This window comes from Onychostoma macrolepis, chromosome 03, assembly GCF_012432095.1.
Source record: "Onychostoma macrolepis isolate SWU-2019 chromosome 03, ASM1243209v1, whole genome shotgun sequence".
NCBI lineage: Eukaryota > Metazoa > Chordata > Actinopteri > Cypriniformes > Cyprinidae > Onychostoma > Onychostoma macrolepis.
Window position 1 is genome coordinate 6,475,789 of NC_081157.1, and position 27,800 is coordinate 6,503,588.

Genomic DNA, 27,800 nt, shown 5'->3' on the forward strand with positions numbered 1-27,800 from the left:
CATAAGGACTACAGTTAACTGCAGCTCATACGTTCGAGAGGTTCGTCATCGTCAGATGAAGGAATCCACATTCGAAGCTGCCATCATCTCATACCAGTCCAGTTTTGGGGTGTTAAAAAAATGGAAGCATCTCCTTCACGTGGACTAATCACCGTCAGAAGTTACTCTATAAAGAATTTGGTGTTTGTATTACTGCTGCTTTATATAAGCTTTGTAATTTCATTGAATAGACATTTTGACAAAAATCATCTTCAAATATTCTCTTTCTTTGGCACACTTCTCATTGAATTACTTTACAGTTTGTTCTATAACAACTCGATTAGCAAATGTTTCTGTTTATTTCCTATAACGACACACAGGCATGACAAAAGCAAAGCAGCTCTGATGCAGAATTTTATTTACTCAGATACAAAGTTTACCAAAACCTTCGGGAGTTTCATTCAGAAAATGCACATATATGTGAGTTCTACTTGCACATTAGTAAAGAAATCAGAGAGAATTAGTTAAAGGAGCAGTTGACCAAAAAATGAAAAAGAAAATTTGATTACAAACTTGCAGCCTTTCACTTCACAAGACATTAATTGATGGACTGGAGTCGTGTGGATTATTGTGATGTTTTCATGATCAGCTGTTTAAGCTCTCATTCTGATGGCACCCATTCACCGCAGAGGATCCATCGATAAGCAAATGATATAAACTTATATTTCTTCAAATCTGTTCTGATTAAGAACTCCTCTTTGTCTTGGATCGACTGAGGGTAAGCACTGTTGTAAATATTTGTCATTTTTGGGTCAACTATTCCTTTAATGCAAGACAATATGACATTCAACATTCTCCATTAAGGTTTCTCATCCTGCTACACACAAAACCCATTTTCCGATCACACTTGTAGTTATTCCACTTTTCTGAGCCTATAACAGGAAGGAAAAATAAAATAAAAATATAAATATATATAATTATTATTCTACATTCGGCTGGTTATTTGAATTGAGGCTACTACTGTTCTACAAGACTGTCTAAAAACTGACAAAAATGGTCATGATATTTCATGAACATTAAAAACACTCACAGTCATAGTTCATCCCAATACACTTCTCTTCCCCATTCTTATGATCGGGTTTTCCAGGAGCCCATATCTCTAGGTTCATTTTGGACCCATCATTCCAGAGCCATGATCTCTCCTGTGAACAGAACACCAAAAAGGACACTCAGTTTCCATCACACACCTTCATGGCATTGTTTAATATTTATTAAACAAATAATTTAATAAATATATCTTTTAGTTTTTTTTATTAAGTATAAAAAACACGTTCGCACTAACCACTTGGTTCACAGGGACATAATAAGACATCATTAATGTTTTCATTTTCCTCCCTCCTTTGTCATCTTCCTCCCCTCCTTCATCAACTCTAACAGCTGACGACTTTGTGCATTGATGGTTTCAATTTTATTAATGAAGAACGTGGCAGTTTTCCACACCACAATCTGTCAAGCACATCTTACCAGCAAACATACACTCGTTCACATCCTTCTCTTCACTCTCTGAGGCAGAAGTCTCCAAACTCATCCTTTCTAATCATCCTGCTACTTGTCTGCTTGATCCTATTCCATTTCCTGTTTCCTATTCTCATCTCCTTGAAGCGATTTCTCCTGCAGTTGTACCTGCACTCACTCACACCATTAACGCATCTCTTCACACTGGTGTTTTCCCCTCAGCATTTAGACAGGCTAATTAAGAAACCCACCCTTAACCCATCTTTTTTTAGAGAACTACAGACCGGTTTCCCCTCTTCCTTTCACTGCAAAAACACTTGATCGAGTGGTGTTCGACCAAGTCTCTGCCTTTCTCACACAGAACAACCTCCTCGACAGCAACCAGTCTGGTTTTGGTAGTGGACATTTAACCGAGACGGCCTTGCTCTCAGTTGTTGAAGCCCTAAGAATGGAAAGGGCGGATTTCAAATCTTCAACACTTATCTTGCTGGATTTGTCCGCTGCTTTTGACACGGTTAACCACCAGATCCTCCTGTCAACCCTGTTGGCAAAGGGCATCTCAGAAACCGCACTCCACTGGTTTGTTCTTGGAGAGGTGAGGTGTCCAAGTCTCAACATCTAACTACTGAGGTGCCTCAGGGCTCAGTTCTTGGACCACTACTCTTCACTGTCTACATGGCATCGCTAGGTTCTGTCATTCAGAAACAAGGCTTATCATATCACTGCTATGTTGATGACACTCAACTCTACCTCTCATTCCATGCCGATGATCCGACGATAGCTGCTTGCATCTCAGCATGTCTAACAGACATTTCTTGCTGGATAAAGGACCATCACCTTCAAATCAACTTTCCCAAGACAGAACTGCTTGTTCCATCAAACCCATCGTTTCATCACAATTTCACCATCCAGTTAGGCACACAAACTATAACTCCTTCAAAAACAGCCAGAAACCTTGGAGTTGTGATTGATGACTTTCTCAGACCACATTGCTAAAACTGCCCTGTTCTGCGGATTTGCTTTATTCAACATAAGGAAGATCAGGGCCTTTCTTTCGGAACATGCAACACAACTCCTTGTTCAGGCTCTTGTTCTGTCCAGACTGGACTATTGCAATGCTCTCTTGGCAGGTCTTCCAGCCAATTCCATCAAACCTCTACAATTAATCCAACGTGGCTGCAAGATGTATTTTTTAATGAGCCGAAAAGTACGCACGTCACACCTCTGTTTAACCATTTTGCACTGGCTACCAATAGCTTCTGGCAGAAAATGCCAGAATTCAAGGCATTAATGTTTGTCTATAAAACCACTACTGGCTCTGGCTCTTTACCTAAATTCATTACTTCAGACTTATGTGCCTCTAGAAGCTTGCGTTCTGCAAGTGAACGTCACTTTCATCCCGAAGAGGCACAAAATCACTTTCACTGACTATTAAATGAACTGTTGGTGGAATGACCTGCCCAACTCAATCCAAGCAGCTGAGTCTTTAGCCATCTTCAAGAATCGGCTAAAAACACATCTCTTCCATTTTTATTTGACCCTCTAACTCTAGCACTCTCTATTCTAATTCTATTCTTTAAAAAAAAATACTTGCCTCTTTTAGACTTTCACTCTATTAATTTATTAACACTAGCTTCTCTATTATTTTTGTGTTTGTTTTCTTTTTATTCATTATGTAATTAAAAAAAGGCCTTGCTTTGTGCGCTGCATTAGGCTAACTCAGACTTGTCATAGCACTTGCGTAATGCTGCTCTTTCGCTGATTTTGATTGTTTCTATTGTTCTCATTTGTAAGTCGCTTTGGCTAAAAGCATCTGCTAAATGACTTAATGACATCACTCAAAATCACAAGTACAATATACAAAAAAAGAAGAAAAAAGACCATTGACAAAGACACTGAACAAATGTTTTTTTTTATTATAATAATAATAATAATAATAATAATAAATTTAAACAAACATACTGAAACAGAGCCATAGCCTCCTATCCAGGCCTCAGTTGAAGCTTGAGTTTGAGATTTAATCAGGTTCTGTATGAAGGTGTACTCCGCATTAGTGTGTACAGAGGCGAGGTGCCCGTTGTAGTCCAAACACTGTTTCTAAAGAGAGTAGGACATAAAAACTATTGTTAACTAATTGAAAATGTCAAGTCTTAAAGATGAAGGAATCCATATGATTAGATGGCATCCCATACCTCTGCATCAATCCGGGAAGTCCCGCAGCCAAAAAAGCGGTAGCATCTACATTCATATGCAGACCACTGGCAGCCACCGGTTGCTGTAAGAAAGTTTTGTTAGTATTATTGCTGCTTCAAACCTTTTGTATTTTCATTAAACTGATAACAGACTGATATTGTACATACGTGCACACTTTCCGCCTGTCTTTGTGTCCAGGTCAATGGTCCCTGTTTGAAAAAGCACAAATAAATAAATTGAACAAAGATACAAATTCAACAAAATGTAAGTTTTTTTTAAGTTTGTAGGTGTCCAGCTACAGAGACCGAAAAAATTGTATTGCATAGTCCTCACTGCATAAATTAAAAATAGATTAATTCTTGTTAAAAGTAATTCAGTAAAGAGCAGTGAATGATTTTCTCTCATTGGATTTCATGAATTTATATAAGGACATCGCCAGAAGCTAGTAAATTAGGCGCAGTCACTTTAAGAGACAACGCATCTGCTTCTTTCTCAACCGTTTACGTTCACTTAAGACATAACCGACAGTTTTTTCAAGGGTACTCGCCAAGACGGGTTCACCATAATATTTTCAGAATGTCTATTAAAAACTAAGTGCAAATTGCCCGTCTTGTTGGCAAAGGCTATTTACACTAACTCCGCCCACTAACGTGTGATTGAGTCAGTTAACACTAATAAAAGACGCTAATTCAATATTAGGTCCAGTGGCGTAGATGTTAAAACGCATGCTTTTTGAGGCAATCGACCCGAGTTCGAGCCTGCCTTTTACCAAACTTTTTTTTCTCCCTTTTCAAATCTCATATTGCATCAGAAAGCCATTTATTTTAAATAAGAACGAAGTGTGGGCCTTGTGGGCAGCGCGCCGATATACAGCGCCGTTGTGCTACGGGCGTTCCGTGTTTGAATCCCGACTCGAGGACCTTTCCCGATCCCATCCCAATAAGGTGGCATCCATTTAATAATTTGAATTAAAACTATAATTTACACTCAATACGTTATTACTGCGTACTGTTTCATAATGTACTACAATACTGAGGTGCAGATAATTACCACTATTTGCAATAAGTAGTATAAATGGCAGAAAATGTTGCTATTTTTACATAGTGTAAATATCATCTATTGCTAAAAAATATGCTATTTACACTTAGCCTAATATTTTCGGTTCAAGGTTCAAGAGCAAGAAGAGGCAAAACTCAATTCTCAAGGACTGAGACGTGGCTCTCTGCGTGCGTTGAGTGCACAGAACACAACGCACGGGTGCTGAATTAAGCTTTTCGCCTCTTTTTGTGTTTCTATGTTTAAACTGGGGAGGAGTTTTTGTTCACTCAGGTGCAGATGAAGAGCTCAGTTTGGTGTTTGCGCTGTCCACAGCCATGCGCCTATAATCGCCATCACCTTTCACCCCACCAGCGACGACCCTGCTTTTGTCACTACAACTAGACAGAACAAATGTAACGCACTAAAAGACAGCATCAATATCTCACCATTGCTTGTGCCATTAAGAGGTGTTGCCCCTGAAATAATAAAAGAAAAGCATTATATATATTTATATATAAAGAATTATATATAAAGACAGAACAGAATAAAACATATATGCAAATATAAGTTTTTATTCATTATTAACCTGTTCTCACTGTCCAAATTCCAATACTGTACAAGATCCCTGTGTGTCACTATGGAGGTGTCATTGAAGCTTGGCTAATTAGGACTGTAAGTCAGATGTAAACAAATATATTGACCTGGCATCGGCACACTTAAGATCATTAAGCTGGTTTCTCAAAAACATCCGCTGATGTTTTTTTCTTTTCTTTAAAACAAATATATATATACACACACTCACACACACACACACACACATATATATATATATATATATAAGCATTCCAAATGATCCATTGTCTCAAGCCATACTTTTATGAAACAGAGTGCAATTTTATGTTTTGAACGGCTGAAAACCTCACCCTCTATGAAGTTAGTCACGTCCAAGTACTCTGTAGGTCTCTGCAGAACAACAAATGCTTGTCCAAAATCTGACTCTTCAACACCAGATTATGACTCCCTACTTTTATTTGTTTCATACACCGAGGAGACTGCTGTCTGATTGGTTCCTGTCTCCAAAACCCACCACAAATCCTAATCATACACCTAAACCCACGCAGGAAAAGCAGATTTCTTCACCACATGTTACATAACCTAAAGTCAATACAAACATTTACTTGACTTGGTTATTTGATAACTTTGTGTCAATAATGACATTTAACTTGGTCACTGTCACTATGTTTATAGGCATTATTCACAGCTGTAGCAGGAATGGAAAGAGGTTTGACTGTAATTACACATTGAGACCAGGAGAGAGGTGAAGAACATGTGGATGGCATATTCACGTGGGCCTGCGGGGCCGTGATGCATGTGCCCTTGAGCTCATCAAAACTATTCATTCATTTCTCAAATGTTGACTTCCGTTAACTAACAGAATGGTAAAGCCCACCCACCCCCCCCTGAAATTCAGGATTCTGTGTATATCTTGAAATTTTTTATGACAAAAACATGACTCCATAATAACTGGACAACATACATACCGCTACAAAATAGCGATTGAGGAAAAACATACATTTTAATGACACATTTTCAAGATGTATTACTGCATATTTAGAATGCTTACCAAGTCATTATTGCTTGCTCTTTCCCCAAAACTCTCCCCACACCATTTGTTAAAACCTGACCTAACTTGGACTAACCAAAGTGTGGGTTGGTCATCTTGGGAGGAAGGTCTGAGTTTGCCTCAAGGAAGAGTATCTAAAATGTGATAATGTGATATGCTACAGTAATTAAGTTGTCTTGAAAAGGCCAAATTATTTATCTGCTATTTAAGCTGCTGCTTTTTCATCTGAGACTAGATTTTAAAATGTATCTCCTCCTAGAGCTTTCAAGCTACAACCTCCAAACTCAGGTTGGAATCTTTTTCCCCCTAACTGATCGTACTTACGATTTTCGGGTGATCGATACAATGAAAAGTCCCATGTACTTTCATTGAGGGAGTCAACACTGTTGTAAAGTAAGACTTATACCTCCAGTTTCAGTTTCAAGGCTTAAGCCTAGTCCCAGATTAAAATTGAAGTCTGAGCTGTTTCAGCTGAAAGAAACTTGCACAGACTGATCTTAAAATACGTCAGTGCCTTTGTTTTGTCTCAAGATGCACACTGGTAATGTTTTTTCTAAGGCACGTTTCTAAAAAATGACTTAAATGTCCTTGAGCTAAACTGAGCTATGGCATAATCCTGGCCAGTGTTGGGTAAATTACTTTCAAAAAGTAATTAATTACAGTTACTTATTACTTCATCAATATTGTATTTAAATTACTTTACTAATTACTCTTAGTTACTCAATAAGTAACTTAATTATTCAAATTGCTAATTAGGCTATCTTAAAATCCCTATAAACCTTAATATAAATTAAACTCTTTATTATTTCAATTTGAGTCAAACATAGAATAGTTTAGCCTTTTAGCTTTAAAACAACTGTAATACTTCAACTTAAAATATCCGACTAACAAAAAGCTTAAAAGTTAAACAATACACTTCAGTTTGGCAAGATGTTCAGGAAAAGCCCAACTAGTAAAATCGGTAACACTTTATTTTAGGGTCTCTTAACTAGTTGCTTATTAGCATGCATATTACTAGAATATTAGCCGTTTATTAGTAGTAATTAAGCACATATTAATGCCTTATTCTACATGACCTTATTCCACATCCCTAATCCTACCCAATACCTAAACTTAACAACTACCTTACTAACTATTAATAAGCAGCCAATTAGGAATTTATTGAGGGAAAAGTCGTAGTTAATAATGAATAAGTGTTCCCTATTCTAAAGTGTTACCGTAAAATCCGTACAGGTTTATGTAAAAATAACACGTTAACCAATGCAGGTAAGAATAAATCACAGAAATGATCTTCTCTGCTGAATAAAGCAATGTCAGTTTTCGCTGCTATGAGGTAAATTCCTCATAGTAGGTCTTCTTTCAAAAATGATGAAAATTAGATGAATCTTGATTTTATTTCTTGTATCTAGGTGTGAGCGTTTGCACGCAGGTGACTGCATATAATGAGCTCAGATACGGGAAAGACTGTACCTCGCTTTCATACAGATTACATAATCAGGAATATTCGTTTTCGATTTGAATTCGTTCATTTAAAAGTAAAATTCAAGCTTTTTAGATTCCATTGATTTTAGTCTTATATGTATCTGAGCATTTAAGGTTCCTCTGTGAATCAGGAAAATCTGAACGTGAACGAGCCGGCGCGCGGAGGGTTAGCCGCTGCATTCAATTTTATCTTTAGACGGTATATTTACATTTCAAATTCAATATTGATTTTAGAACTGTTGAAATTTACTGTATGTTCTTAAATTTTTTTTAAATTACTTACATTTTTACTGAAATTATTTATATAAGTAATTGTAATTAAATTACCTAAAAATGAACAGTAATCTTTACTTTTTCAGTGGATAAGTAATCTAATTACTTAGTAACGCATTACACCCAACACTGATCCTGGCTTAGTCTAAGCTCTGTCTGTGAAAGCAGGCAGTAGTGTGTTTAACCCTCTGGGGTCGACAAACACGTATACGCGTTTTGAGGCAGATTTTCCTGATAAGGCCGAAATGAGCTTGAATTACTCTGCCATTTTTGATCGTTCAGATAAGAGCAATACACCATTCGAATCTGTAAGGGGTCTACTTTTATTTGTATACACTCATAATAACAACTAAACTTTGTGCTTTTGAAGAATAAAGAAAACAAACAGGGTGCGCGCTCTGTCTTCTCCGTCTCCACGAACTGCTTTTTGAAAGACGTCACTAAAATGAACTGTAACTCAGCAAATACTTCACACAGAGACATGAGAAATATATCTATAGAAAGCTTGAAATGTCTACTGTTAAATGAAGTAAGTTTTACCAAAAACAAATATTCTGTGATAAAGTTATCCGTATGAAACCAAGGACATGTCCAGTTTTTCCGTCTGGTCTCATTATCTCTAATTAGATCACGCCCACGTGCTGCTCGTGCTATTGTTATTACAAACCTCCACGCGAGCCATGCGGCATGTAAACGCCCACACCACTGTAAACAAAGCAGCAACGCGTTCATCTCGGATACTTTTCAGTTTTGGAAGAACACGCTGTGAGGAATAAGCCTTGTATTTACCCCCAGAAGACGCTCTGAGAGGAAAAAGCTTTGTTTACTTCACAAACAGAGTGCGAGCGCAGCTGGAGCCGCGGAGGACGAGATACTTTATACCGAGTAAGTAATGTTTCTTACTGGCATTCGATAATGTGTTGTTGTGACAAAGTTGAAGGCATTTACTAGGTGAACTTTTCCCAAACTATAACTCCAGAATAAAATGTGTGAAATCGAGTGCACGACGTGAGGATAGTTATATGTTCTATAAACAATGATATAAAAGTAATATCTAAGAAAGTTTAGACCAATCTTTACTGTGAAGTAGCCTACTCTGTTTGCAAATACCTGCTCAAACATGTTTATAATAAGCTTAACAATAATAATTTAGTTTCTCAAAAAATTCTAAAATGTTGTTTTTGTATTGTATGAAAATACATGCAAAGCATGTGTGCATCTATGTTATAAAATCACGTGGCCAATATTGGTGATTGCTAAGGTAATAATATAGTTGCTCCTGATAAGACTATCAACATGCTTACTAATTTATTTATTAATTTTAGTGTGTGTGTGGGGGGGCTTTATTTATTTTGAATAGTAACAATATGTAGGCCTATATATTATAATAAATATAATGTACTGTTTTTGCTGTACTTTGGATCAAATAAATGAGCTGAAGACACTTCTTGCTCACTTTCACTTTCTGCTCACATATTATTGTAGCCCAGTTTGTGCTGAATACAGTGTTTTTAGACTTCAGCCATTAAAATGTTTATAAGCAACTGAAAAAAGCACAAATGTCAGGGCATGTCAAAACTTCTCCGGGGCCCCAAAACACCCTCAGACCCCAGAGAGTTAAGCTGTTTATCACTAGCAAAGCTTAATGATTATCCTAGGACATCATGCTAAAAACCACAGACATGTAGATTTAGATGCCCAAGATGGCGGACGCGACTAGTCGAATATGGCATCTACCTATACCTATGGTAACAACATGTAAGCAATGTGTTAAATCATTCTAAAAGACATGCTAATGGCATGCTAACAACACATTAATGATGCTAGGAGCATGCTAGCAATATATTAATCATGCTAACGATGTATTAAATCATGCTAGCATCATGCTATCAACATCTATCTACCTAAACTTTCAAACTTCAGCATTGGCAACTGCTTCAAACTTTCAGACAATACTTTTTCAAACCAACTTTCAAAGTTCGTTTGCAAACTTGACTCATCTAGTTAGGTTTAGCAATGCATCATGCTCAAACATGAGTAATGTAGAATCACTGCATACATGACCCTGTTTATCCTCTTTGGCTCGTCAAAATCTCTGAAGAAACACTGAAAAAGCAAACAGTGTTGAAAAGCAGATTGATACAGCTGTCTCGCACGTTCTGATTTCGCCGAGTTAGATGCATTCCTAGGTCAACATATTTTGTTGACCCTGGAACAACATTTGAATCCAAAAATGTAGTCTTGACCATATCCCGACACCTAAGCTTAACCTTCTGGGGTCCGAGGTCATTTCGGGGCCCTTGAGATGTTTTGACATGCCCTGATATTTGTGCTTATTTCAGCTACTTAAAACATACTATTGACCAACATGTAATTTTTTTTGTATTCAGCACAAACTGTGCTACAATAATGTGTGACCAAGATGGATGTACATGTTTGCATTTTTTAGAAAAAAAATATTATGCGTGGTTTGTAAGTTTTGGGAAAAAAAATGTAGCTGAAATAAGGCCATAAAACCCACACTAAATAGTCCTGACCAAGACTTTTGAGTAATCAGTCTTGTAGGCTAGAATATTTACTTCAAAATTATGTGAAAATCATTCTGCTTACTCATTCACAGAAAACAATATATTGATTTAAAATTTTCAAGACATGTTTTGTCATCGAGGGTCTATATGCGAGGGAGTGGCAATGGCCATGAATATTAAGTGATTTTCACCTGAGAGACAAAGGGTTCTCCCTATGGGCCCCTAATGGCCCATCAGTGTGACTGTGACTTTGAGGCAGGTAAGACAGAATGTGAGGAGATTGAAAAAAGGGTTTTTAAATTATTTGTATTTTATTTACAACACAGTATAATCAAAACATACATAATGAAGGTCAAAGACACATTATTGTGCACACTGATCTAACCACAGAGATGTGAACAGACTTTGAGTCATTCCTGCAACAGATTCTGTTCAACAAGTGAAACAAGTAAATCATACCTGATATTTACGTGTTTTATTTATGTTTCTACTTCTTTCCATGGATTCAAGAAGAAAAAACATAATCAGTAGAAAAGGAGCTTGTTTTAACATAGAATATCAGTGTAGTTGAACATCTCATGTTGGTGCAGCGCCTCAGAGGAAAACAGTTTGAAGAGACATCAGGATTCATCTGGTGCTGGTATCTGATTCAATAAAATACAAACAAAAAAACATTTGTGAGCATGTTAATATCAGGAACATCTGTATATATATCATAAATATCATATATATCACTATCATAAAAGAGAGAAAGAAATCTTATATCTGAGAAACTAATTATTATTGTTTAGCACGTTATTAAAATCTATTTCTGAACAGAGTAGGCTATTAATAATAAACATGTACTAAACATACTTAGACTCGTAGCATTCATCATGTTACAGTGTACACTCATATTACTTTTATTGTTTTATATAGAGCATGAAAACATCATAGCGCTGTAAGAAATTTAAATAGTGAATTGCCTATCATATTCAAAATGTTTTACACGATTTCAAACATTGTCGTCAGGAATTATAGTTTGGGAAAACCCAGCTATGATTTTGTAGTCATATAGTCTAGTATGTATGATCTTATAGTAGTCTATGATATGATTCTATAGCCACAGACTCAAGCATGCTTTGTACAATAAAAGGATGTACTTTGTACTATAAAAAATGATATTTTATATCTGAGAAACTAATTATTATTGTTTAGCTCGCTATTAAAATCTATTTGTGAACAGAGCATTAATAATAAACATGGTCTAAACATTCTTAGACGCGTAGCATTCATCATGTTGTCGTTTGGGGGAAAACCCAGCTAACTGTTAGTAAATCCATTCAAGTTTATGTCACAATAAAACGTTAACTAATGTAAAAAAAGAAACATTACTTACTCATCTCCTCTGCTGGATGAAATCCTGCTTTTCCTCAGCGTGTCTTCCAGAAACAAACAGTAGCCGCGATGAGGACCTCCTCTTTGTTTGTGTTGGGCGTTTGCACGCGCGCACGCACCACGTGGCTATTTACATATGAACAGCGCGAGCTGCGCGAGGGCGGGATCACATTAGAGATAATGAGTCAGACGGGAAAGATTGAACATCGTGTTGGTTTCATACGGATTACTTCATCACAGAATGTTTGTTTTCGATAAGACTTGCTTCATTTCAAAGTAGACACTTCAAGCTTTCTATAGATATATTTCTCATGTCTCTGTGTGAAGTATTCGCTGAGTTACAGTTCATTTTAGTGACGCGTTTCTAAAAACAGTTTGCGGAGACGGAGAAGACAGAGAGCACACCCTGTTTGTTTTCTTTATTCTTCAGAAGCACAAAGTTTAGTTGTTATTATGAGTGTATACAAATAAAAGTAGACCCCTTACAGATTCGAATGGTATATTGCTTTTATCTGTACGATCAAAAATGGCAGAGTAATTCAAGCTCATTTCGGCCTTATCAGGAAAATCTGCCTCAAAACGCGTATACGCGTTTGTCGACCCCAGAGGGTTAACCGTGAGTAATCCCTAAAATCAGAGTGATGATAGATGAATGCCACAGATGTACAAGAACCAAACACTGATTGTAAGCCTAAACGTCACAAAAACTATAAACTGGTTCTTCAAATCTGATTGGTTAATCACAACGTTGTTCCAGGAACATGTTCCAGGAATGTCTCCTCCCGTAGATCAAAATTAGTGTAAAATTAGGCTTTTTTAAATTTTCTCAATTTCAGTGCAAAAAAATTTATACTTTTACAATGGATCTCAGATAAAGCTCCCTCCGTTAGGATGTGGCATCAAACTATTCTTGAATATCTGTCGCTAGATTACCTGACTTGTATTGTACATAAGACTGGAGTGTTTCATAAAATTTGGGAACCTTTTCTGACAAATGTTGATCTTGACATTGCTTCCATCCTGACAAGAGGATTCATCTAAGGGTGTCAGATTTACTGCCAGATTCTGGAAGATAAATTCTTCAAACAGTGGTACAAGAGGATGTGATGCTGGTCCTTCAAGAGTCACTCACAACTTATCTGTCCATAAATCCTATACAGTATTCATGTATTTCACAACACTTCAGCATGTTATTCTTATGAAGTGAGGGCAATTTTCAAGAATTTTTTACCCAAGCAAAGTCTCTGAGAACCTGACACCTTGTAATTCTGGAGACTCCAGGAAGGTTGCAGTTCTGGAAAATGATGGTGCTGGAGACTAAATGGTTCCTGATGGTTTCACACCTAATTCTTCACCTTAATTATTTTGCAGTTAACGTGTCTTTTCCTCTCCACCTGTTTTTTCTGACCTTGCTGACCCAATGAGCATTTCGCTGCCCAATGGTCATGTTTTAACTTTGCTAATTCTATTATTGCATTAGTATTGCATCCTTCTCATGGGCATTTAATATTTTTTTTTACTTTTATTCTTGAGTTCAATTTTTTTTTTGGCTCATTTTATCTGTAATGGAAAACCTGCCTAATAATTACTTTAATAAAAAGTTTCTGACTATGACTTTCTGACTTCATGGACAATTATATATCACTTATAAATGATTAAATACAAAATCAATAGTAGCTATTAAGATTGATGTGGTTTGGAATTGGTAAAATGTACTTGGAAAAAAAATATGACCAGAATATCAACTTGCCTAATAATTCTGCACACAGTGTATATCTATATAAGTTATCTATATAAACTTTCAAACTTCCAGCATTGGCAACTGCTTCAAACTTTCAGACAAGGCTTTTTTAAAGCAACTTTCAAAGTTCGTTTGCAAACTGGACTCATCTAGTTAGGTTATGCATCATGCTCAAACATGAGTAATGTAGAATCACTGTGTACATGACCCAGTTTATCGCGTTTATATATCGAAATCCTCCTACATTTTTCTTTGAAACCTTTCTATGATTGTTTATTTATATGCAGTTTATACAATTGTTGACATATTAGTACATCTTTTTTTTTTTTTCAAGGCACCGGAGCCCCAACTGCTCCCCGCGTACCGCAGCAAAAATGGCTGCCCACTGCTCGCGGTGTGCGTGCTTGTGTGTGTGTGTTCACTACTTTATTAACATACATATGAAATGAAATTTGTCATGAAATGGAAAGCTAACAACATGAGATGTCAAATGTTTTACAGGTAGTTGTGCTTATGGAGATGTGGCATGTGGGGCTTTATGATTGTTTTTTTGTTTTTTTATTGTGCCTTAAACAACATATACAGAACAATACAACAGACAATATAAAGCCAGGGAAATAAAGGAAAGAGAAAAAAATGAAAGAAAAGAAAAGAAAAATACACTTAAAAACATGCATGACCTTTACATTACTCAAATATTTTGAAGACAGAACACAAACGGACAGTTTTGATAGCCCTTCTATTAGTGCTACTTTGAATAGTACAAATATAGCTTTCCAATTCTTTATAAAACACTGTGAAACAGGGTTCCCTATCTGTTGGTCACTACGAGTTATGTCGTGACGACATAGGGGATTTACTTGGGAGCCCCAATCATCTCTGATTTAAGAGAAAACGCCAATGAATATTGGCTAGTGGATTTGCATACCTGCGCCACTCCCGTGCACACGGGTATAAATAGGCGGCAGGTGCATCCACTCATTAGCTTTTGCTTCGGAGCCGAGTGGATGAGAAGAGTGCTGATCTCCACAAAAGCCTTCATCTTTATTTTGTTCCTGGTTGGCATCACGGTGCAGTCAGCGGAGTCCCTACCAGCAGCGATTCCCCTGGGCACTTCAACAGAGAGCAAATTCTAAAGAGCAAAATCACGAACGGTCGCGTCTTTTCAAGATGTCATTCCGTTCGTATTCTTGGTTCCGTCGTTACCTGTCTGCGGATGACGGACACGATCGTTGTCTTCGGTGTCTGGGTCTCCAGCACGCGGCTGCGTTCGTGGATGACTCATGCGCCTGTTGTGGGCGCATGAGCATGACATCACTGCGATCTCGCCTTTCTTTTCTGAAAAGATTGGCACCCTCTGCCGCCACCCGTCCCGATCTCTCTAGCTCGAGTAGAGGATCGCCGGCTGGCGCCTGGGAGATCTGAGGTTACAGTAAGAGCTCCGCCGGTACGTCCCCACGGACCTCTTACTCCTCACGCAGCGAATGTCCCGTCCGGCTCCCGGGTGATTTCGCTGGTTCGTCCCACGGGGCGCCCAGCATTTCATTCGGTGCGCCGCCCGAAGATACGATGTCGATCGCAGCATCGGGGGATGGGCTTACGTCCTCTGCGGATGACGGTGCGCCGGAGCTGCCCCTTCGGGTGTGGCCGCCGCCGCACCAGACCCAGAGTTGACGGCCATGCTTGCCCGGGCAGCCGAGAGCATTGGGCTGGAGGTCAACAGACCGCCCAGTCCCGAGCCCTCTCGGCTGGATGATTGGTTTCTCGGAGCGAGGCGCGGCTCACAACCGCGTCCTACTCCGGTTCCTTTTCCCGGAGGTGCATGAGGAGCTGACGAAGTCGTGGATGGCCCTTTACGGCCAGAAACCGCCGTCTGCCTCCTCCGTCCTTACTACCCTCGACGGCGGGCTGCCAGGGGTACGCGGGCATTCCCCAGGTGGAGAGAGCGGTCGGTGCACTTGTGCCCACGAACGCCGCCACTTGGAGGAATCGTCCGCTCTCCCGTCCAAAGCCTGTAAGCTGACGGCCGGCCATGCCAAAGCTTATAGTGCGGCGGGCGAGGCAGCCTCTGCCCTGCATGCCATGGCTATCCTGCAGGTTCACCAAGCCAAGGCACTCAAACAAATGCACGAGGGTAGTACCGACCCGGGGTTGATGCAGGAGCTGCGACGGCGACTGACTTCGCCCACGAGCGACGAAAGTCACAGCGCCGTCCCTCGGAAGGCCATGGCGGTGGTCCAAGAACGCCATCTCTGGCTCAACCTGGCTGAGATGAAGGATGTCGACAGCACGCTTTCTCGACGCCCCCATCTCCCAGTCTGGGCTGTTCGGCGACACTGTCGAGGGCTTTGCCCAGCAATTCTCGGCAGTCCAGAAGCAGACAGAGGCGATTCAGCACATCCTGCCCCGGCGTGATGCACCGTCACCGTCAAGCCCTACACAGGCTCCCGTTCAAGATGCTGACGCACAGGCGCATTATAAAATGCGTCCAGCCCCAGGATTGGTTTGCAGCGATCGACCTGAAGGACGCTTACTTTCATGTTTCGATACTTCCGCGACACAGACCGTTCCTACGGTTTGCGTTCGAGGGTCGGGCATGGCAGTACAGGGTCCTCCCCTTGGGCCCTCCCTGTCTCCCCGTGTCTTCACGAAGGTCATAGAGGGCGCCCTTGCCCCGCTAAGGGAAGTGGGCGTCAGGATCCTCAATTATCTCGACGATTGGCTCATTCTGGCCCAGTCGCGAGAACACCAGCGATCACAGGGACAAGGTGCCCGGCACCTCAGCCAGTTGGGGCTTCGGGTCAACTGGGAAAAGAGCAAGCTCTCCCCTGTGCAGAGAATCTCTTTCTTGGTGTGGAGTTAGACTCGGTGAGTATGACGGCGCGCCTCTCGGAGGACCGCGCGCAGTCAGTGCTGAACTGCCTGAGTTCCTTCAGAGGCAGGACTGTGGTTCCGCTAAAACAGTTTCAGAGGCTCCTGGGGCATATGGCATCCGCAGCCGCAGTCACGCCCGCCGGATTGCTTCATATGAGACCACTTCAGCACTGGTTGCACTCCCAAGTCCCGAGGTGGGCATGGCGTCGTGGTACACTTCGTGTGAACATCACACAGGAGTGTCGCCGTTCCTTCAGCCCCTGGACGGACCTTGCCTTTCTACGGGCCGGGGTGCCCCTAGAACAAGTGTCCCGGCATGTCGTTGTCACGACGGATGCCTCCAGTACGGGTTGGGGCGCTACATGCAACGGGCAGGCAGCCTCGGGGCCCTGGACAGGGCCTCGACTGCTTTGGCACATCAACTGCCTAGAGTTGTTGGCAGTGCATCTGGCCCCGCGGCAGTTCCGCCACTGCTGCTTGGCAAGCACGTGTTGGTCCGTACGGACAACACTGCGACTGTCTCGTACATCAATCGGCTGGGAGGTGTACGATCACGTCGCATGTCACAGCTCGCCCACCATCTCCTCCTCTGGAGTCAGACGCGGCTCAAGTCGCTGCGTGCTGTCCATGTTCCGGGGGAGCTCAATCGTGCGGCCGACGCGCTCTCACGACAGCTCACGTTCCCCGGAGAATGGCGACTCCATCCCGAGACGGCCCGGCTGATCTGGAGTCGATTCGGGGAAGCTCAGGTAGTCCTGTTTGCTTCCCGCGAGTCCTCCCACTGCCAGCTGTATTTCTCCCTGACCGAGGGCCCCCTCAGCACGGACGCACTGGCACACAGCTGGCCTCGGGCTCTACGCAAGTATGCGTTTCCCCCAGTGAGCCTGCTTGCACAGACACTGTGCAAGGTCAGGGAAGACAAGGAGCAGGTCCTGCTGGTCGCGCCGTACTGGCCCACCCGGACCTGGTTTCCCGAACTCATTCTCCTTGCGACAGCTCTTCCCTGGCGCATCCCTCTGAGGAAGGACCTCCTTTCTCAGGGGCTTGGCACCATATGGCACCCGCGTCCAGATCTGTGGAACCTCCACGTGTGGCTCCTGGACGGGACTTGAGCAGACTTGAGCGGTCTCCCACGGACTGTGGTAGAGACCATCACTCAGGCTAGAGCTCCTTCAACAAGGCAAGCCTATGCACTGAAGTGGAGTCTGTTCGCGAACTGGTGTTCTTCTCGCCGAGAAGACCCCCGAAGATGCACGATTGGAGTAGTGCTTTCTTTCCTGCAAGAAAGGTTGGAGCGTAGGCTGTCACCCTCCACCTTGAAGGTGTATGTGGCTGCTATTGCTATTGCTATTACCCCTAGGTAGGATCTGCCCCAGGGTCCAGTCATATGTAGTACTGCCCCAGGCCTGGGTCAGTCCATATCAGTGTCTCCACATGTTACCTCCCTTCGGGCAGGATGTGGCCTCCGTAGCGCCCTTCTCTGGAAGGCTCGCTTCCCCGTCGTTACTGCCAAGCTGTAACAACAAATAGGAAAGACTTGAAGCTATCTTTCATTGAAGGTCGAAATCCCTTCCGACTTCTGGACTTCTGTGGGGAAAGGAACAGCGGCTTGGCTATCTCCAGCAGCGATGTACTCAGTGGTCCCTGTGGGCACCAAGGTTAGCGAATTTGCGCTGGGGCGATGGGAAGGTTGCGACCTTTCGCATGGCATTTGTTTGTCACGCGCTCGCTTGTCAGCATCTGCATGCCACAAGGTTGTGACGGGGTTCAGGTTGTGGCGCTTTCCATAGGACCCCTATGTCGTCACGACATAACTCGTAGTGACCGACAGATAGGGAAAGTCTTGGTTACGACGTAACCCTCGTTCCCTGATGGAGGGAACGGAGACGTTATGTCCCCATGCCACAATCTCGAACCATCGCTGGTTGCCAGGGACTCGCTCGCCCTCAGCGTAAAACCTAATGAGTGGATGCACCTGCCGCCTATTTATACCCGTGTGCACGGGAGTGGCGCAGGTATGCAAATCCACTAGCCAATATTCATTGGCGTTTTCTCTTAAATCAGAGATGATTGGGGCTCCCAAGTAAATCCCCTATGTCGTCACGACATAACGCCTCCGTTCCTCCATCAGGGAACGAGGGTTACGTCACGTAACCGAGACGTTTTCTGTTAGACAATGTACACTTATGAATGTGAAACTTGACTAATACAATAAACAGATTAATGACTAAAGCTTCATTATTCACATTATCTTGTCTAAAATATCCAAAAACTACATTTTCAAAATGCAAAATAAAATTAACAAGTACCTTTTCTGTGATAAGCACAGAGACGTCATACCATAACTTTTTAACAAAACTACAGTGCCAGAAGATGAGGGGTACAGTTTCCAAGTGCAAAGAGCAAAAAGAGCGGTTAACGTCAATATCCTTCTTAAACTTACAAAGAAAATATTTAACAGGATAGAATTTATGAATAATTTTGAAAGAAATGTATTTTAATTTGTTTCAATTCAAGTTTTTTTTTTTTACCTTGTTTGTAACAAAAAAACTTACGAGGTAATAACCAAACACTTTCCCACTCAGGATTTCTAACAAACTTAGACCAATAAGCAAAAGAGCAAGGCTTAGGTAGTAACCTCCTTTAAAAATAGAGCGTGAATAGATTTGTTATTTTTAGTCTGTGAAAAACAAATTTTACCACATATTGTATCAGTTTGATTATGGGCATATCAACCAATATCACATCTCTAAATAAGGAAACAATACCCAAATTAATTGCAGAGAGAACAAGAGAGAATTCCTTGGGAGTCACAGGAAAATTACAGGTGCATCTCAATAAATTAGAATGTTGTGAAAAAGTTCATTTTTTCTTGTAACTTACTTCAAAAAGTGCAACTTTCATATATTTTAGATTCATTACATGTAACGTAAAACATTTCAAAAGTTTTTTTTTTTTTAATTAATTTGATGATTAGAGCTTACAGCTCATGAAAGTCAAAAATAAGTATCTCAGAATATTAGAATATTTACATTTGAGTTTCAATAAATGACCATACAGTATAAATTCTGGATATCTCTTGTTCTTTGAAACCACAATAATGGGGAAGACTGCTGACTTGGCAATGATCCAGAAGACGAACATTGACACACTCCACAGAAGGCCATTACTAAAAGGTGTGGCTGTTTACAGAGTGCTGTATCAAAGCATATTAAATGCAAAGTTGACAGGAAGGAAGAATTTGGGTAGGAAAAGGTGCACAAGCAACAGGGATGACAGCAAGCTTGAGAATACAGTCAAGCAAAGCTGATTCAAACACTTGAGAGAGCTTCACAAGGAGTGGACTGAAGCTGGAGTCAGTGCATCAAGAGTCACCATGCTCAGACGTCTTCAGGAAAAGGGCTACCAAGCCACTTCTGAACCAGAGACAACGTCAGAAGCATCTTACCTGGGCTGTGGAGAAAAAGAACTGGGCCCGTATTCTTAAAGATTCCAAGAATCCTCTCAGAGAGCTCCTAATTTAGCTTAAAAAATTCTAACTAGGAGTCTTAGCTTAAAAGTGATTCAGGACTAATCTGAGAGCAACTCTGAGCGAGGAAAAGACAAAAACTTTTATCTTAGTGAGGAGGCGGGGCTGACCCCATTGCTAGCTATGACACAGTCTTTTGAAGACTGTGATTGGTTAGTTATCCAAGAAGGAAACAAAAGAGCGCTTTTAAGAGTATGGGTTTATTTTAAGCCTTCAGGCGTAATTTTTCCTGTTTTACCGTACTCCCTCTCTCTCTCTCTCTCTCTCTCACACACACACACACACACACACACACACACACATTATATATGTGTATATATTCTTTATTTTTTATTTACCTGTCATACTTAACGTATTTTATTGGAAATGAACAGCGACACAATAAGGTTCTGAAAGTGCTGTCAGGTACAGACCTAAATCATCGCTGCTGCATGGCTGCATTTTTCCAGTTGCCAAGTATGTTAATGTAGTTAATGTAGTGATCTACTTCCATTTCTGGTGCTATGGCATTTCTGCGTGGTGTCTGAGATGTTAGCGTGTCTCTAATAAGATCGGTCACAAACATGATCCCTGCACGATCTAATGTGTAGCATCTTATTAACTCAGTCATGCATTGTGTGCAACACAGTTCTTCCTCTTCATGTTTCATCCATTTTCTCCACTGCTAAAGAAACTCTTAAGCCTCTTAAAAGTCCTCGTCCGTACTCCTAACAATTTAGGACCTTAAGACCTCTTTTAAGGGTTTAGATGCTTTCTGAATTACTTTTTTCGGTAACACTTTACAATAACAGTACATGAATTATCATGTACTAATACCTTAATTAATAATTACTTGACTATGAACTAATGAAGAGTTAAGACATGTATTAATCAAGAACTAATGAAGAACTAACTTAACTACGACATGAGTCATATGAATTACCGCATGAATAACACCACCTTAATTACATGTTAGTTCCTGCATGTTAGTTCATGTATTAATTAACACTTTGGGGTAAACTGAATCAAACATGCTCTAGAAGAAAGATTCATGAAAATGGCACACTGCAAAATTTTTTATAAATCTGCCACCTGCAGCTATGTCACAAACATCAGTGAATGACAGTGGATTTCTTGCAATATTTACGTTTAACCTAACTCATCCAACGCACAATGATGCATTCATAATTAAAAACAACTTCATCTCATCCTGTTTGGAGTGATTCCACTGCTGCCCTCCTACAATAATGTATTCATTATGTGTAATAACAACTGTGTAAGATTTGTATCTCTATCTTAACCTTGTAACTAATTATGAATAACGATAACAAAATGTCCTCCTCTTGCAGACACCAAGGTTGTCAGCGGCTGGTGAGCAGTGAGCAATGTAAAACGGCAGAGGTCTGTGTGCCACTTTTCGACTGCGCAGACCAGAGGTGGGCAATTAATTTCCCCGAGGGGCCGCATGAGAAACTTGGGCGGCTGCAGAGGGCCGTGTCTATGAGGATGATTTAAGTTCTTTTTTTCCCCCTCATTAATGTACACACAGCACCCCATATTGACAGAAAAACACAGAATTGTTGACATTTTTGCAGATTTATTAAAAAAGAAAAACTGAAATATCACATGGTCCTAAGTATTCAGACCCTTTGCTGTGACACTCATATATTTAACTCAGGTGCTGTCCATTTCTTCTGATCATCCTTGAGATGGTTCTACACCTTCATTTGAGTCCAGCTGTGTTTGATTATACTGATTGGACTTGATTAGGAAAGCCACACACCTGTCTATATAAGACCTTACAGCTCACAGTGCATGTCAGAGCAAATGAGAATCATGAGGTCAAAGGAACTGCCTGAAGAGCTCAGAGACAGAATTGTGGCAAGGCACAGATCTGGCCAAGGTTACAAAAACATTTCTGCTGCACTTAAGCTTCCTAAGAGCACAGTGGCCTCCATAATCCTTAAATGAAAGACGTTTGGGACGACCAGAACCCTTCCTAGAGCTGGCCGTCCGGCCAAACTGAGCTATCGGGGGAGAAGAGCCTTGGTGAGAGAGGTAAAGAAGAACCCAAAGATCACTGTGGCTGAGCTCCAGAGATGCAGTCGGGAGATGGGAGAAAGTTGTAGAAAGTCAACCATCACTGCAGCCCTTCACCAGTCGGGGCTTTATGGCAGAGTGGCCTGACGGAAGCCTCTCCTCAGTGCAAGACCCATGAAAGCCCGCATGGAGGACTCCAAGATGGTGAGAAATAAGATTCTCTGGTCTGATGAGACCAAGATAGTACTTTTTGGCCTTAATTCTAAGCGGTATGTGTGGAGAAAACCAGGCACTGCTCATCACCTGTCCAATACAGTCCCAAAAGTGAAGCATGGTGGTGGCACACAGATGATATTTTATTGCTTGATGCATTATTGTGTCACATTTGGTGAGGACGCTAATCAGACCTGAAAGTGCTGGATCTGAAGATGATCTACTTACTGTGATTGTTTTTTGTATGAATGTGTAGAGCAGATGATTGAATGAAACTCTTCCCACATTCAGTGCAGTGATACGGTTTCTCTCCGGTGTGAATCCTCTCGTGTGTTTTCAGGTGTCCTGACTGACTGAATCTCTTGTTACAGTGCGAACACTTATAAGGTTTCTCTCCAGTGTGGACCCTCTGATGCCGTTTTAAACACTTTGCTGAAGTAAAAGTCTTCTCACACTCAAAGCACACAAACTCTCTCACACCAGTATGTATTTTCAGATGTTCTTTCAAATTTTCTGGACGTGAAAAACTCTTTCCGCACAAATGACATGAATATGGCTTCTCCTTTGTATGAACTCTCAGGTGTGTCTTCAGGTTTGAAGGCCTCGAAAATGTTTTTCCGCATTGATCACATGCGTGAAGTTTTTCTTCAGTGTGGATGAACATGTGGCCCCTAAGGTGTGATGATTGTGAGAAACTCTTCCCGCACTGATCACAAGTGTATGGTTTCTCTCCCGTATGAAACCTCATGTGACACTTAAGATGATGTTTGTGTGTGAAACTCTTTCCACACTGAGTGCAGATAAAAGATTTCTCTGCTCCTCTTTTCTTTAAATCTTTCTGTTTGGTTTGAGAGCAACTCAAAGTTTTTTCTCCAGGTTTGACATGATTTTTCTCCTCATCTTCTCTCAATTCTTCATTCTCCTTGTTTTCTTTAATCAACTCTAAAAATGAAAGTAAAAATGGTTTATTTTCAGCAACTCGTAAAAAGCAGAGAAATGCGGACATAAAAAGGAAACCTGATATAAAAGTGTAAAGTAGATAATTATTATACAAAATGTTTTTTTTGAAAATTATCCGTCCCTGAAATTTTTCCCATGAATGAGGTACACTGATCTTCAAATGATTTTTAAAACATTATAGACAAAAATCCATGTTTCTATTGGAAGAACTATTAAATATGTTTGATCCACTACAAAAATGATCAAACATAATGTTATTGAAAAAAGTGCCCAGTTCATAGAAAGTGTCTCTTATGGCTCGTTTCCACTGAGCGGTACGGTTCGGTACAGTACGGTACAGTACGCAATTATGTCCGTTTCCATTGTCAGAAGTTGTGAATGGTACCAAAATAGCGAACCATACTGTACCACTTTTTTGGTACCCTTCCGTTGGGGTACCTAGCACAGCAAAGGGTATCAAAAGGGTGGAGCTAAACTCACTGCAGAAGTTGATTGGTTGACTAGAATCATCACTTTTGTGTGATACAAGGGGATAAAGCTCCTCCTTCACTCGTTCCGCTCTGCTATCCATGAGTGTTGGGCTTATAATTACATAAGGGTGTGCAAACACAAAAAAATGTATAACAGTGCATTTTATAATTTTAATTTTATATTTTCACAGACAATAGCTGTTTCTCAATATGCGTTCTTGTGGACTTGTGAAACGTCATTGCCCAAAAACCTGCATAATTTTCAAAATATTACTGTTATTGTGTCATGAAATGTAGTTTTAAGAGTTTTTCAGGCGAGAATGTAGTTGTTTAAAACCAGAGGTGGGTAGTAACGAGTTACATTAACTTCAGTAAATGTTTTGACTAATACTTTGAGTATATTTAAAAATGGGTATTTTCACTCTTACTCAAGTACATTTTTGAAAAAACGGTACATTTACTCCGTTACTGTGGGCGACGCTCCTCTGGTTACTTTATCTTAATGCAATACAAGTTCAAAATGCTTCAATTTATTCCAAACGCGCCGTCTACTTTTCTTTGGGCAATGAGCGATGCCCGTTTGCAAATGATTCATTCTTTTGAGTCAATTCTGTTCGAATGCTTGATCAAACCAGTGAATCAGTTTGAATGATTCGTTCCGCACGCGCCGAGTCGTCTGATGCAGTTCTGAGAGTTGTAACAGAAAGTTTAAGAACATCAAGAGCGTCGAAGACATGGCTTTGTATCTACAGTCAGTTGAAGGCAAATCTGCAAAGGCTATTGTTTGTTAGCTATGAAGATCTTTATTAGATGAACATCGCGTGCTGTCTACGGTTCCACACGATACCAATATGACATTACCAGTTTGTGCCTTATTGCCTTATTGTACCTTATACATTAAAAACAATGTAAAATTTATACATTAAATAAGCTGTCACAAAGTATGAAATGAACACCTGCCAAACCCGCTTTAGCTCTGCGCGACCTGTTCCAGGAGGAATGCTTTTGCCTATACACAATTAATATTGCTATTTTCACAATATTTATGCTTACAGAAAAATGCATTTGTTTACATTTTGCAGAACAGATGGAAGAAGATCCTTCAATGTGCATTTGTTTCGTTATGTTCAGATGTTCTGTAGCGGTCATGTGAGGAGTTTTCACTCTTCTCCGTGTCATATATATACATATATAATACATAATTAATATAGGCTACTTTAAAATATAATTTAATTCAGTGATGCAAATCAGAATTTTTATCAGCTGTTACCCCAGTTTTCAGAGTCATATGATCCTTCAGAAATCATTCTAATATATTAATTTATTACCAGTGTTGTTGATAAAACCAGCATATGCTAAGGTAAGGTATGTTTTGAAGCTGGTTTATGCTGGTCATGTGCTGGTGGGACCAGTGTAGGACCAGTACAAACCAGCAAAGGACCAGCTTAAACCAGCTCAAACCAGCATCCCATGCTTTAAAACATACCTAACCAGCATGTGTGACATTTTGTTCAGGATTCTTTTATGAATAGAAAGCTAAAAAGAACAGCATTGATAAATCAACATACTGGCATGATTTCTGAAGGATAATGTGACACTGAAGACTAGTGTAAAGGCTGATGAAAAGCAGGTAACACTTTATTTTGATAGTCCACTTTAGACATTCTACTAACAGTAAATAACTTTGCAACTACACGTCAACAAGCAGTCATTAAGAGTATTAGTAGACTCTCTGCTTAATAACTTCTAACACTTTATTTTGATGGGTCCACAACATACAACATACTGACTATGAGAAACTTTACATGTATATGTCAACTTATTCTACTAACCCTAAACCTACCCTGCTGAGAGTTCGTAGACATGTAGTTACAAAGTTACTTATAGTTAGTAGAATGTCTAAAGTGGACTATCGAAATAAAGTGCAACCGAAAAGCATCACTGAAATAAATTACATTAAAAAATCTTTTGAACGGCAGTGTGTGTGTGTGTGTGTATATATATATATATATATATATATATATATATATATATATATCTATCTATCTCAAATCAATACTATAAAATACAGACCTTAAAGGACAACTTTGAAAGTGTTTTGTTATCTTGGTAAAAATCATGTTTTTTTCATGGCAAGGTTGACATTTGCATGGAATTGGTGTAATACGCATTGCTAAGAACTTCATTTTGACAACTTTAAAGGCGATTTTCTTAGTATTTAGATTTTTTTGCACCCTCAGATTCCAGATTTTCAAATAGTTGTATCTCAGCCAAATATTGTCCAATCCTAACAAACCATACATCAATGGAAAGCTTATTTATTCAGCCTCATATACTTTGTGATTCTACTTTTATAATGGCTATTGTTGTTCATTAAAACTGCCTCTTTTTGTTAAATGACAGAGTTGTGCTTTATCGCCGATCGCTACTTTCCGGCATACTCCACACCTATCGAGTAAATGTACGCAAGCTGGATCAGGGTGTTGTGTACCGTACTGTACTGTACTGACCCGTACCGCTCGGTGGAAACCAGTCATTACAGGCTCCAGACTAACATCTGAGAGCAGTGGCACCAGATCCAGTAAGACCTACAGATGGTAAAAGTAAATGTATACGGGGGACCTTAGCAAATATAATTTTTCTATCACCGTTTGGTCCAACAGTGAAGGAAAAGGGCAGACAAAAGAGATTAAATATTTCACATTTGTGTCAAGGTAACATTACACCAAGTACAGTGTGATAAATGTACATTAATTATTTTTAGACAGAAAACAGGTAAACCTTTGCCCCACAAAATGTTTGAGATTACACTAATGCAAAAACAAAGAGAATCCGATGTGTCTCACAGGCTCCGAGTTAAACAGTTTTACGATTCAAAAAGCAATGAGTGAAAATAAAATATAAATCTTCTCGTTGTCAATTCTATTACAATTTTAAGACCTTTGAAAGGTGGATTTAAGACTTATTTTTAAGGAATTTAAAACTATTTAAGGATCCGCAGGCACCCTGTTAAATCTTTAACACCACAAACTCATTAAAGATGAATGAAGAATAAACACCAACCTCCTTGTTCCTCCTGTTTTATTCTCCATGGTTCTGGTTCTGGTTCCTCGTGTTTTATTCTCCAGGTTTCTGGTTCGGGTTCTGGTTCCTCGTGTTTTATTCTCCCGGTTTTTGGTTCCTCGTGTTTTATTCTCCAGGTTTCTGGTTTAATCATGTTCTCCTCACTCTCCTCTTTAACAAACACCATCTTCACAGCAGCAGATCTCAGTTCAGATGATACTCCTCCAGATATTCCTGCTTGCTTCAACACTTAGTCACGACTCTAAAGATGAGAATATTACAGGTAAAGTTATTTACTGATCTGATTCAATGTTGTGTCTTTCTATTTAGAAATAGTAGGCTACATTTCAACTAACAGTTTGCAGCATCACGAGATAACAACAGAGAGCTCTGTGAAACTAACCTTCTTCTTCTGAGGTTTAAAGGTGTTTGACAAACAAACGTGTGTTTTAGCTCCACCCGCTGGACTGGAGTGAAGAGGAGGGAAATAATATGAGATACATACTTAGCGAGTGTACAGATTTAAATTTGGCAAAGTCAGATCTGCTTAACTTAAACAATATTAGCAAATACAGAGAATAATGTGTTGTCTACATCCTGAAGAACATTCATGTTAGAAAGCGTCAAGCACTTCATCACGTTTAGATAAAGAGTTAAATTATGAAATGAATAGAGTTTTCAACAGATATTCAGTTTGTTGGATACAACATTGTGTTTTTGCTATATTTTTTTAAGCAACAAGCAATAAACAGCAAATTGTATGAAGTAAATGGGCTTTCCAGACTTTCTGACAGGGTTGTAATGCTGCGTTCAAGTCCTCCTGGGAAGTTCGTACTTAAGAGTTGACAAGTCGTTATTACGACGTCGGTTGCGTTCAAGTCACTTTGGTCGGAAAAAGATGGCGATTTAACTTTTCTACACA

At 40.1% G+C, this 27,800-nt stretch overlaps 1 protein-coding gene across 1 annotated transcript; it reads right to left on the reverse strand.

Moving 5' to 3' along the window:
- Positions 1 to 27,277, reverse strand: LOC131536646 (gastrula zinc finger protein XlCGF57.1-like). Its single transcript, XM_058769686.1, has 9 exons — positions 27,235 to 27,277; positions 26,879 to 27,140; positions 22,614 to 23,327; positions 5,172 to 5,201; positions 3,855 to 3,896; positions 3,687 to 3,769; positions 3,457 to 3,591; positions 1,070 to 1,181; positions 1 to 911 (listed from the first exon to the last, which is right to left on the reverse strand). Exons 2-9 carry the CDS (start codon positions 27,063 to 27,065, stop codon positions 826 to 828), a joined length of 1,389 nt encoding a protein of 462 aa, XP_058625669.1. The 5' UTR covers positions 27,066 to 27,140; positions 27,235 to 27,277; the 3' UTR covers positions 1 to 825.
- Between the last annotated feature and the right edge of the window lie 523 nt (positions 27,278 to 27,800).

Bases quoted from the DNA above. Each gene is read 5' to 3' on its own strand.
- LOC131536646 (XM_058769686.1), bottom strand. From the start codon at position 27,065: ATGGTGTTTGTTAAAGAGGAGAGTGAGGAGAACATGATTAAACCAGAA. The intron at 3,770-3,854 runs GTATGTACAATA...ACTTTCTTACAG, and splicing joins GACAGGCGGAAAGTGTGCAC to CAACCGGTGGCTGCCAGTGG. The intron at 1,182-3,456 runs GTATGTTTGTTT...TTCTGTTCACAG, and splicing joins GAGGCTATGGCTCTGTTTCA to GAGAGATCATGGCTCTGGAA.